The sequence below is a fragment of the Aquarana catesbeiana genome, linkage group LG05, assembly GCF_042186555.1.
Source record: "Aquarana catesbeiana isolate 2022-GZ linkage group LG05, ASM4218655v1, whole genome shotgun sequence".
NCBI classification, from domain to species: Eukaryota; Metazoa; Chordata; class Amphibia; order Anura; family Ranidae; genus Aquarana; species Aquarana catesbeiana.
This window is the reverse complement of record NC_133328.1, coordinates 81,650,835-81,663,209: the sequence shown is the minus strand read 5'-3', so window position 1 is coordinate 81,663,209 and position 12,375 is coordinate 81,650,835. Positions and strand designations below refer to the sequence as shown.

Genomic DNA, 12,375 nt, shown 5'->3' with positions numbered 1-12,375 from the left:
GGAAGTCCTATATCATGAAGAATCTGGCTTACCTGTATGGCCTGAAATTAGAAGAATACTATGATACTATGCTATTCCTGTGCTCAGGGTGGAGAGTGAGAATCTATCCAACCTGTAGGAACCAACTCTAAAAAAAGAGCTGAAAACAGGAATGTTTTTTTTCTGTATATATGGCTGTCTGTGCTCCAGCTGGGAAGACTTACTTTTTGTGTCCTGGTAACCACTGGATTAAAGTGACACTAAACGATATCCTTATTCGGCAAAAGTAATTCATACACATCCACTACTTAGCGGCCCTGTAATCTATTTATTTTTTGAAATAGTTTCTTACTGTGTTTTTCTGCCTTCTTATAATTTCCTTTCTGAGCTCCCGAACCTCAGAGTTTCTCCCCACTCCTTGTTGGGTTGGGAACAAGAAGTACACATTATTTGCAGTCCTGTACACTGCTCTATGCACACCACAAATCCCACAGTCCATCTCAGGAGCAAAGCTTCCTATACCCATTAAAAGGAAGTCGGTTCATAAATAAAAAAAAAAAAAGGGAATATAGACTGGGTTCACTTCACACTGATGTGGGTTTCTCCGCATAGCATGAGATTGTGACCGGTTCTCTATGAAGCCAGTTCACAGATCTCCGCAGCGGCTCCGGTGTGAATTGCACAGGAGTCCTGTGCGTCTTTTGGTTCGTTTCAGTTCTGAATTCAGTCAAAAATTTGTGCTGAAATCGGACCTTAAAACGGTGAATGAGGACACGCCGGACCCCCGGACTCAGAAATTTGGGGGAAGGCCGAGAGCGGTAGAAGGGACTTTGTGAATTAAGAATACATACTTGAGCCCAGGTTCACACTGAGCTGCGGGAATGAAGCCGTGCAAGTTCAGTTGATTCACGATTTCACTCCGGCATGTCAGTCCAGATTTCGGTTGTGATTTCACAGACATCTGTGCGGGTTTCGCACCTCGAAATCACAAAAAGTAGTACATAAAACTACTTTTTTAAATTGGTGCAGCTTCGCACTAATTAGGACAGTGCCATTCCTGGCAATTGCCACCAATTTGACATGTCAAATCACATCAATGTGAACCAGGGCTGAATATAATTTTTTAAACCGGAATTTAGTGTCAATTTAACCACTTGCAGATTTCCTGTTAGAGGGCGGCCGCACTGTGCAGACTCGCGTATATTTACGTGATTCTACACCAGTGTTTCTCAACTCCAGTCCTCAAGGTGCCCCAACAGGTCACATTTTCAGGATTTCCATTATTTTGCACATGTGATTTGATCAGTTCCACTGCCTTAGTAATTACCACAGCCGTGTCATCTGAGGGAAATCCTGAAAACATGACCTGTTGGGGCGCCTTGAGGAATGGAGTTGAGAAACACTGTTCTACACTTCCAGGTAGGGGACGTGCCACGTCTGCTGCGTTTAGTCACAGCAGAAGCCGATCAACGGGTGCCGCTGAATGGATGTCCTCTAGTACGCGCTGATCGTTGGGAAAACACACAGAACAGAGCTCTGCCTATGTAAACAAGGCAGAGCTCCCTTCTGACAGGTGGAAGTGAGGGATGAAAATCCCTCACTTCTCTTAGTAAAAGCACCTCACACACTACAAAAAACACTGGCTAGGCATACATTTAACACTTTGATCACCCTAGATGTTTAACTCCCCCCCCCCCCTCAGTGTCATTAGCACAGTGACAGTGCACATTTTTTTAGCACTGATCACTGTACTAGGGTCAATGGTTCCCAGGAAGTGTCAAAAGCGTCAATTAAGTGTCGATTGTCTGCCACAATATCGCAGTCCCACAAAAAGTTGCAGATCGCTGCCAATGCTAGCATAAAAATAAAAATTCCGGTATATATATCCCATAGTTTGTAGACGCTATAACTTTTGTGCAAACCAATCAATATACGCTTACTGGGATTTTTTTTTTTAACCAAAAATATGTAGCAGAATACACATTGGCCTAAATTTATGAAGAAATTTGATTTTTAAATTTTTCATTGGATACGTTTTGTAGCAGAAAGTAAAAAAAAAAAAAGTTGTTTTTTTGAAAATTGTCTGTCTTTTTTTGTTTATAGTGCAAAAAATACAGAGTTGCATGACCACGCAATTGTCAAAGTAACGCAGTGCTGTATCGCAAAAAAATGGCCCGGTCAGGAAGGGGGGGGGGGAAATCTTCCGGAGGTCAAGTGGTTAAAAGTGACTGAAAATTTAGAATCCTGAGCTGTCACAATAAGAGGAACAAAGTGGACATTCGTTCTGGTGACAGCTGTCCAAGATGGGATTTTCCTTACTTTGGAGATGGATTTCTTCTCACTTCCTGTTGTGTCTGTGGGACAGGAAGTAAAGATGCATAGAACTCTGTTAGGAGTTTTAACTATCCCTACTCTGTTCTAAACTAAATAAAAGGTTTTTGCTTTAAATATACTTTATCTGGGTGCACCCTAATGCATGAAAACAAGCATGTTAACACACAAGAGTGTGTGTGAAGAATTCAGTTTAAGAGTATGGGGGTTTTCCCCAATTCAGGATTTTCAGAGGTTTAGCCAAAGAACTGTTAGCCCCACTACTGCTTCTCCATACCACAAGGCTTGCCAACTTTTCTAGGAAGAAATACCAGCCTGATGATCTCTTTGCTATTATTAACACTGGAAACAAGTCACAATTTTACAGAGAGACAACCATACAGACTGCAGGAGTACAAATCAGCTTCTCCTCGCCCTGTGACCAGACAGACAAGAAGTGACTGATGACAAGTGCAGAATGCTAAGATGTCCAACTACCAAAATCTGGAGCCCAGAGGTGATATCATACTGACAGCCACTCATTGACCCTGTGCTGGGGGTGAAGACCGCTTGTCCCATCACAACATACAAACATACTACAATCAGCACTTTTAGGCCTCGTTTACACTTGTGGTTGAGGAGCAGTAAAAATGCATGGTCTAGCGATGTTTTTACTGCTCCCCTTTAAGCTGCAAAGGCAGTGGAGGGGGTGTACATATGCCATGGTCTGCGGGTAGCAGCACCCACTAAACAAGACCCATTAAAATGACTAGGGATGCTCCACAACCGCATGCAATGCACATGGTTGTGGCACGTTAGTGCTAGGTTTAGGGGGTTAATAAGGCAGCGAGAGACGATATAATGTCTCCTTCCTGCCTGTCAAATGTCATCTGAAGAGAGATCTGAGCCACCCCTTACAGCGAGAGCACTACTGGGGGCAAAGAACTTTCCATTTAACTAAGCCCTTCTCTTTTGGCTGCCATTTACCAAATGAGTGAACAATGTCCTGTAGTACCCACTGCAGCCAATCAGATTCCAAAGGTTATTTTCCCAGCAGGGGTTAGAACCAGTGGTGTATGGTTGGCTGGCTGGGGGGGGGCCGTGGGCCGCCCCCCCTAGGAAAACTGAGCCCCAATCGCCACTGGCTAGAACATTAATGGATCATTTACACTTGCTTCAAATCATGGCTTCGGACAGGCTTGGTTAAAGCTCTCTGAATGCCAGTCAAAGCTCCTGTCACTAAATAAAATGGTTAGCTTACAGTCCTGTTTACACGTTGCTTTTGCTTCGCTTTAAAAAGTATACCCCATGTAGCTTTAGTTGTGCTTCAAAGCTTCCATAGAAGTCTATGGTAAAGCTCGCTTGAAGCCCCACTGAAGCCCCACCAAAGCCTCATCGAAGCACCAAGCAAAAGCAAGGTGTAAACAGGACTGTAAGCTAACCATTTTATTTAGTGACGGGAGCTTTGACTGGCGTTCAGAGAGCTTTAACAAAGCGTGTCCGAAGCCTTGTTTTGAAGCAAGTATAAACTAGACCTAAAAGTGTATCTAACGGCAAAACCTATATTTCAGTTACTGCTGTCTGTGTCCCCATCATGAATATTGACTCTGAATTGACTTTGAATTATATCCCTATCTCTGTTAGTGGGAGGAATAATGCCCAGTCTTTGGTGTCAGTGAGAAGGATAGTGCCCCAAGGGCCAGATAAAGACAAGCAAAAAGGGCCACATTCAGCCCGCGGAGTTTGGAGACCCCCTGGTTCAGCCCCGGTTCACACAGGGGCGGCACGACTTGCAGGTGGCCTCAGAGAGGCGACCTGCAAACGACTTCCGCATAGAAGTCTATGCAAGTCGCCCCCGAAGTAGTACAGGAACCTTTTTCTAAGTCGGAGCGACTTGCGTCACTCCTATTAGAACGGTTCCATTGTACAGAACGGGAGGCGACTTGTCAGGCGGCTAGGTCGCCTGACAAGTCGCCCCTGTGTGAACCGGCTCTTAGAGTAAGAAAGTTGTAGCAAACAGTGCTTATCTGAGTATTGTATCATTATGCTACCAGCACAGTATCACAACTCCAACACATTTCTGTAGGAGATAACAACTTAAAGTGGCCATACAGGATTAGATTTTCAGTCGAACGTTTGCAGAAAAAAAATAGTTCATCAGCACATTCTTTATTACCATCAATGAGTCAGTTATTTTCATTTGAAAGACCTTATATATTTTGTCTTGCCATTTGAATTCCAGCTGTATTAAAACATGGTTCATTATAATATATACAATTTTTCCCAAATGTAAATCACATTCACACCTACAATTTCATTCAAGAAAAATCTTCCATCCCGCTCCTTCGAATTTGCCACCACGGTCAAAAATGAACAACGATTTGACCCCACTGACCATTAGAAAATGAATCAAACGTTCAAAAATGAAAACATTCAAATAAAATTCTACTAGTATATGGTCAGCTTAAGAGGTCCAGCCAACTAAATAGACCTGGGTGACAGTCTTCTGTTACACTTGGTTTTAACGATTGTTTTTCTCACGGTGATTGTTGCCATGTGGGTGCACTCACAACAATACAGTGGAATACCGTCCTTTTTTTTTTTTCTTTTTCTTTTAATCTGCAATACCAGTTACATTTTCAGGACAAGATTTTGGGGCCTACCTACTACTTCTACTGGTATGGCCTACTGCTTGGAGCCTTGGACCTTAGCAGTAGTAGGAAGGCCCCAAAATCTTGCTGTGCTGAAAATATAACGGTTAGTGCAGATAAAAAATAATAAAAAAAAATAATAAAGTATCACGGACAGTACTCACTACATGGTTTTTACACAAACCTGACATGTGGCAAATTTAATTTTAAAAAAAATCCCTTCTATTTTAAATCGATTATTAAACCTGCAGTATGCCTTTGGGATATTCTTATGATGTGTAAGGCAGCAACTCTTTATTTAATGACGTAGCAAAGCAGCCATATTGGACAGAGCATCCCCTAAACACAAGATCCAACCGCAAGGGCAGCCACTCTGACTGGCGCCATTCCTCACACAACGGTGACGGCACACCTTAGGCCTATATTCCAGTACCACACAACATGATGAATACCAGCAGCATTTTATCAATGAGGCTCCACATTTTTCCATCTTCCTCACTATATTATTTATTATTTCCATCACTCAGTCTGATTTCATGCATTTTAGGTTGGATTTATCAAGCCTGTATTATAATTTATTAAACACGTTTATTTTCCCACATGCTATTTTGAAATTGAAGGCTATGGAAGAAGAATATAAGATCACAGCAATAAGCACAACATTCTTTCACAGAGGCCCGTAAAATGCATAGCCTGACTGGTTAAAGTGCACCTATCACCATAAAACGTATGGCAGCCATGTTGTAGGTTAAAGCAGGGTTTATCAACCCTTTTTAATTTGCGACAGCCTTTAAGAAGATGCAAAATCTCTAGGCACCCAGTGCCCTTCCCCCCACCCCTCATGTCACAGTCACCTCCATACACAAGTCTCCCCATCACCACAGAGCCTCCCTGCCCAATCACACAGTACTCTCCTCACATCAGGGCCCTACACTTTTGCTCCAGCAGCATGGTGAAAGAGGTCTGGAGAAGGTGGCATTCTGTCTTCTCTTGAATGCTGGGGGTGGCCCTCCATGCCCCCTGCACACCCTGGATGAGAGCCATGCATTGCCATGGTGCGATCAAGTTGGCCTCCATCACCATAGCAATGAATGACTCCATGAGTTCTGGCCTTAGAGTGTCATTGGTTGTTATGGTTAGTCCACTGGCACCATTGCAACTCATGGCGCTGATCCAGGGCAAATTGAGTCCCTGAGGGCACCTTGGTTGCAAAACACTGGCTTAGGCAATGGTTATGGTGGATGCTAGCTACAGGTTCAATAAGGACTATCAACATCCGTGTGGTCTATCAATCTGACCCAAGGAGCAGGCAGGAAAGTTACAGAAGCATATTAGCACAAAAACTGTCAGGATAAACCACGAGGGTCCTGAAACAGTGCAGACCCCCTTTCATGCTCATCAGTGTTAGTCCACCCGTGTACATATCCTCTTGCCCTGGTACCACTGGGCCAAAGTCTGTTTCCTTATGACCTAACAGGGCATCTGCAATATAGATAGAGCTAAAAGTTTACTGCCCATTTGTTGTGATTCTCCACATCTTACCATTTATGCCCTCATCAGTGGCTTCAAAACATCATTATCAATGGACCCAATCCCATGCCATGCATACCAATTAAACTTCCCAGTTAGCATCATGTTCGCCATCAGTGATAATCATCAGTAGCAGAAAGAAAGGTTCTACCCCATCCTGACCTCTTGGTACCCATGCCCTTACCTTGTACCCCTCCAAATGGCCCCCTCCTTCCTGCCTGGCCCCTCTGCAGCTGCACAGGCAGCATGCCCACCCCTTCAATCCGCTTCTCAATTCCAAAAGCATGGACGCATTAAGAATGACAACGCAGGCCAGAGCCTCTCTATTGCATAATGTTTTCCATTGTTTTGCGATCTTCCCTTCAATTAAATATTGTGACAAAAGAAATGCAGATTTTTCTGTTAGATCCCTGAAAAAAAAAAATGGCACAACAGCGAACACTGCACAATGTTTTCCATTGTTTTGCTATTTTTGCTACAATTCAACGAACAAAAAAAAAAAAAAAAAAAGAAAGAAATAATAATAATAATAATAATAATAATAATAATGATAATGATTCGGCAGAATCTAAAAGAATACCAAATTATAACATTTTGCCTTCATGTTTTTTTTGTTCCCAAAATGACATTCCATGGCACCTGGTGTCATTGTTCACTAGATTGATGCTGGCACATTATAATATGCTGTATTAAAACATATTATATTGTACAACAGGAAAAGAAATTACATCAACACTAATTCCAGCAGCCAAAGCATTCCCAGAAGATCTGTACGACGGGCGAGGTCATGAAAGGGTTAACCTTTCACCATGCGTAGTTTTCACCTTCAGTAATCTGCAGGAAGAGACCCGCGTACAGCCTCCCCGATGAACAGGTTGGTGTTAGACTATTTAAAGATGGCTTCTCTCTGGATGGAGATGCTGGAAGCAGGGTTGCCATGGTGATGCCAGCAATACTTTCAATCCCTTTTGCTATAGACAGGCAATGTTGTAATTGAGATTGATTCCAGACAGTAAACAAATGTGACTTTATAGGCGGATTATTTCTGATCGTTATTAATTCACACAATTTAAAATAAAATTAACAGAAAATGTACAGATTGCCGTGTCAAGAATGGCGATACGAATATTAACTTAATGTGCCAACGTTCAATACAAAGAAGGGGGGGGGGGGTAGTCCTAAATACCATTGTTCCACAATTTGTCACACGTAAACTAATCCTGCAAAGATTTCACCAGTTTGGATTAATGGATAAAACACACAAAAAAAAAAAAAAAGGAAGGATGCACACAAAAGAAAATCAGGATAGTGAGAACTATGCCATAGATAACAGTGGCTGTCGATGATCCTGGACACATTGTGCTGGCTGTAAATGATATTTTTAGGCAGGGAATATTTTCCACACCTCTTATCTCCCCCAGCACTGACATGCCAGGCTAAATGCAACACAAGTGTCAGCGGACTGCATCTCAACAAATGCAATCCAGCTGCTGCCTCCCACCACAAAGAGCAGGGACCCTGGGCACGCTGGGGGGGGGGGGGGGGGGGGGCATGATTCCAGGACCCTGGGCACTAGGGGGAGCATGATTCCAGGACTACAGCACCCATTGATCACTACTACTGCATGGAGGAAAGGGGGGGGGGATCAGGATGACAGCTTTAACCCTTTTACAGTCAAAGCGTGAGAGCGAGGCCCTGATGACAGCTCCAGCACACACTGAGTCATTAACCCTCAGCATGCCATGAAGAAGCCTACTTACACCCCAGGGCCATCAGACTGCAAGGGTTAAGATTGGATTGAGGGGGGGGGGGGGACATGATTCCAAGACTACAGTGCCCATCCATCCCTATTACTGCATGGATAAAGGGGAGGGGGGGGTCAGAATGACAGCATTAACCCTTCAATGGTCAATGAGGCCCTAATGACAGCTCCAGCATACACTAAGATATTAACCCTCTGCATGCCAGAGGTGAGCCTATCAGCACCCTGGAGTGAAAGGGTTAATATTGGATTAAGGGGGGGGGGGGGGGGGGCAGGATGAGGGATGCATTTGCTTAGATAATGGGCTGGCATCAGCATCCCCCCCCATCCAGGATGCAATGGAGGGGCCCCTCTGCAGCCGATCAGAGGGCACACACAGGGCTGGGCATGCATACTCCTTACCTTCAGACAGCTCCAGCTCCAGCTCGGCCAGCCTGGCTCTCACCTCCAGGGGAAGGGACACGGTGTCCAGGCTGCGATCCGCCATTGCCCAGTGCTAGATGTTGGGGGGCGGGGGGGGGGGGGTGCAATAAGCAATCGCAGCACTCAGTCTCCCCCCAGCTCTGCCTTTGTCAAGGTCTCCTCAGCCAGGCATGGGGGGTTATTATTTATTGCACTGATTTCTTCCTATCCTCCTCCTGTGATCAGCGATCGATGCGCACCGATCGGTACGTCCAGCCCCCGTGCACCCCTTTGCTATGAGTGTGTCAGCGGGGTGTGCGGTACATCAGGCCGGATCACAAAGCAGACGGGCAGCCCACCCTGGCAGGTCTGCAGATCATTCTGCTCGCTGTGCTGCTCTCTTCTCCAGCGGGGAGGCAGGGAGGGAGGGGCCGCCTCTCATCCACACACACTGACACCTTAAAGACGCAGAGCCCCGGCACTGCACTCCCCGCTCCTCCTGCACCACTCATGCAGCTGGCTGCACTCTCTGCCCCCTCCCGGGCACTCTCACTGCATGCTTTGCTGCATCATTTTCCCAGCCAAGTCAGATGTGCAGCTTGCCATTGGTGCTGCTCCCACGTGGATAAGGCGGTCATGTGACCCACATTTGACATCACCAAGTGTGAACAAGTGGAAATGTCACATTTCATCTCTTTCATCTATCCCCCCTCCAAGACCTTCCACCTTGTGGTGTTTGTATCTCACAGGAAATGTCTGGATGGCGGAGAATTCTGAGAACAATGGACCCCTATTTATTAAATGTTCTTCTGTAACAAGCAATATCCAACCAGTAAGCAAGAGACTCAACATGGCGGTAAACACCTATCACCATATCCAACCAGTGACCAAGAGACTAAACATGGAGGTACACACCTACCACCATATCCAACCAGTGACCAAGAGACTAAACATGGAGGTACACACCTACCACCATATCCAACCAGTGACCAAGAGACTAAACATGGAGGTACACACCTACCACCATATCCAACCAGTGATCGAGAGACTAAAGATGACCGTACACATCCAACACCATATACAATCAGTGACCGAGAGACTAAAGATGACCATACACACCTACCACCATATCCAACCAGTGACCGAGAGACCAAAGATGACCGTACAAACCTAACACCATATACAATCAGTGACCGAGAGACTAAAGATGACCATACACACCTACCACCATATCCAACCAGTGACCAAGAGACTAAAGATGACCATACACACCTACCACCATATCCAACCAGTGACCGAGAGACCAAAGATGACCGTACAAACCTAACACCATATACAATCAGTGACCGAGAGACTAAAGATGACCATACACACCTACCACCATATCCAACCAGTGACCAAGAGACTAAAGATGACCATACACACCTACCACCATATCCAACCAGTGACCGAGAGACTAAAGATGACCGTACACACCTAACACCATATACAACCAGTGACCAAGAGACTAAACGTGGCGGTACACACCTACCACCATATCCAACCAGTGACTGAAAGACCAAAGATGACCGTACACACCTAACACCATATACAACCAGTGACCGAGAGACCAAAGATGACCGTACACACCTAACACCATATACAATCAGTGACCGAGAGTCTAAAGATGACCGTACACACCTAACACCATATCCAACCAGTGACCAAAGAGACTAAGAATGGCCGTACACACTATCACCATATCCAATCAGTGACTGAGAGACTAAAGATGGCCATACACAGCTACCACCATATCCAACCAGTGACGGAGAGACTAAAGATGGCCGTACACAGCTACCACCATATCCAACCAGTGACGGAGAGACTAAAGATGGCCATACACACCTACCATCATATCCAACCAACGACTGAGAGACTAAAGATGACCATACACCCCTACCCCCATATCCAACCAGTGACTGAGAGACTAAAGATGGCCATACACACCTATCACCATATCCAACCAATGACTGAGAGACTAAAGATGGGCGTAACCACCTACCACCATATCCAACCAGTGACAAGAGAATAAAGATGGCCGTACACACCTACCACCATATTCAACCAGTGACCGAGAGAATGAAGATGGCCGTAAACACCTACCACCATATTCAACCAGTGACCAAGAGAATAAAGATGGCCGTAACCACCTAACGCCATATCCAACCAGTGACCAATAGACTAAAGATGGCCATACACACCTACCACCATATCCAACCAGTGACCGCGAGATTAAAGAGGGCCATACACACCTACCACTATACCCAGCTTGTAACTGAGAGACTAAAGATGGCTGTACACATCAGCCAACATATCCAACCAGTGACCAAGAGACTAAACATGGCCGTAAACACCTACCACGATATCCAACCAGTGACCAAGAGACTAAAGATGGCCATACACATCAGCCAACATATCCAACCAGCGACCAAGAGACTTAGGCCTCGTACACACCTTATGAAAATCAGAAGGGAAAATTCGTAAGACAGGCTGTCTGTGGATTTTCCGATCCTTAGTATGTTGCTTTCAACAGCCAATTTGACTTTTTCATCAGACAAAATCTGGATGTGCAGGCTTTAAAATTTTTGTCGGATGTGAATGCGCTTTTGACAAAAATCAGATGCTCGGTCGTGCAACAATCAAACCGCGTGTATGAGGCCTAAAGATGGCTATAAACATCAGCCACTATATCCAACCACCGATTGAGAGACTAAAGATGCCCATACACACCTACCATCATATCCAACCAGCGACTAAGTGACTTAGGCCTCATACACATGGTTCGATTGTTGTAGGACCCAGCGTCTGATTTTTGTCAAAAACGCGTGTGCAGGATTTTGTCTAGCATACTAACTATCCTCAAATTGTCGTTTGACAAACACGAACATAGTGACATACTATGAGAGTATAAAGGGGAAGTTAATTTCTCAAGTCCACCCTTTGGGCCCCTTCTGCTAATTTTGTGTTAGTAGAAGTTTGGTGGGCGTCGATTCACGATTTTCAGATCGTATAAAACAAATGCCTTTCACAATACATTTGGCATAACTACACCAGTCTCACCAGCAAAGCAGCTTCATTATTATCCCATTAAAGAAGGTGAGAATGGGCTCTGCATTTCAACATTTCATCAATTGTCGCGTCACAAATGTTAATTCTAGATTACAGACAGCAGTTTACAAGACCAAACTCTTCCCAGTTGTTCCTTGATTCCGATCATGCGTGTTTGTACTTTCGACTTTTGTGTGACGATTTCTGTATTGACCATCCGAAAATCAGACGTTGAGTTCACATCTGACAAAAATTTTTTAGCCTGCACATCCAGCTTTTGTCTGACGAAAAAGTAAAATCAGGTGTTGAAAACACCAAAAATCCACAGACAGCTCGTCTTACGAATTTTCCCTTCTGATTTTCGTATCGTGTGTACGAAGCCTAAAGATGGCCATACACATTGGCCAACATACCTAATCCAACCAGTGACCTAGAGACTAAACATGGCCGTAAACATCTACTGCCATATCCAACCAGTGGGAAAGAGACTAAAGATGACCGTACACATTGGCCACTATATCCAACCAGTGATAGGGAGACTAAAGATGACTGTACACACCTACCACCATATCCAACCAGTGACTAATGCTTAGTACACATGGTGAGAAAATCAGTCGAAAAATACCGCTTTTCTAAGCTATTGTACAATAATCT

General features: G+C 44.7%; 1 protein-coding gene across 8 annotated transcripts in view; it reads right to left on the bottom strand.

The window, feature by feature from the left end:
- The window catches only part of DIP2C (disco interacting protein 2 homolog C), a 751,814-nt gene extending 742,546 nt beyond the window's left edge, over nt 1-9,268 (bottom strand). For all 8 annotated transcript variants that reach the window (XM_073629914.1, XM_073629915.1, XM_073629910.1 and 5 more), the window contains exon 1: nt 8,635-9,268. In XM_073629914.1, the coding sequence (XP_073486015.1) occupies nt 8,635-8,719 (85 nt within the window). In that variant the 5' untranslated portion in view covers nt 8,720-9,268. The remainder of the gene's footprint in view (nt 1-8,634) is intronic.
- Between the last annotated feature and the right edge of the window lie 3,107 nt (nt 9,269-12,375).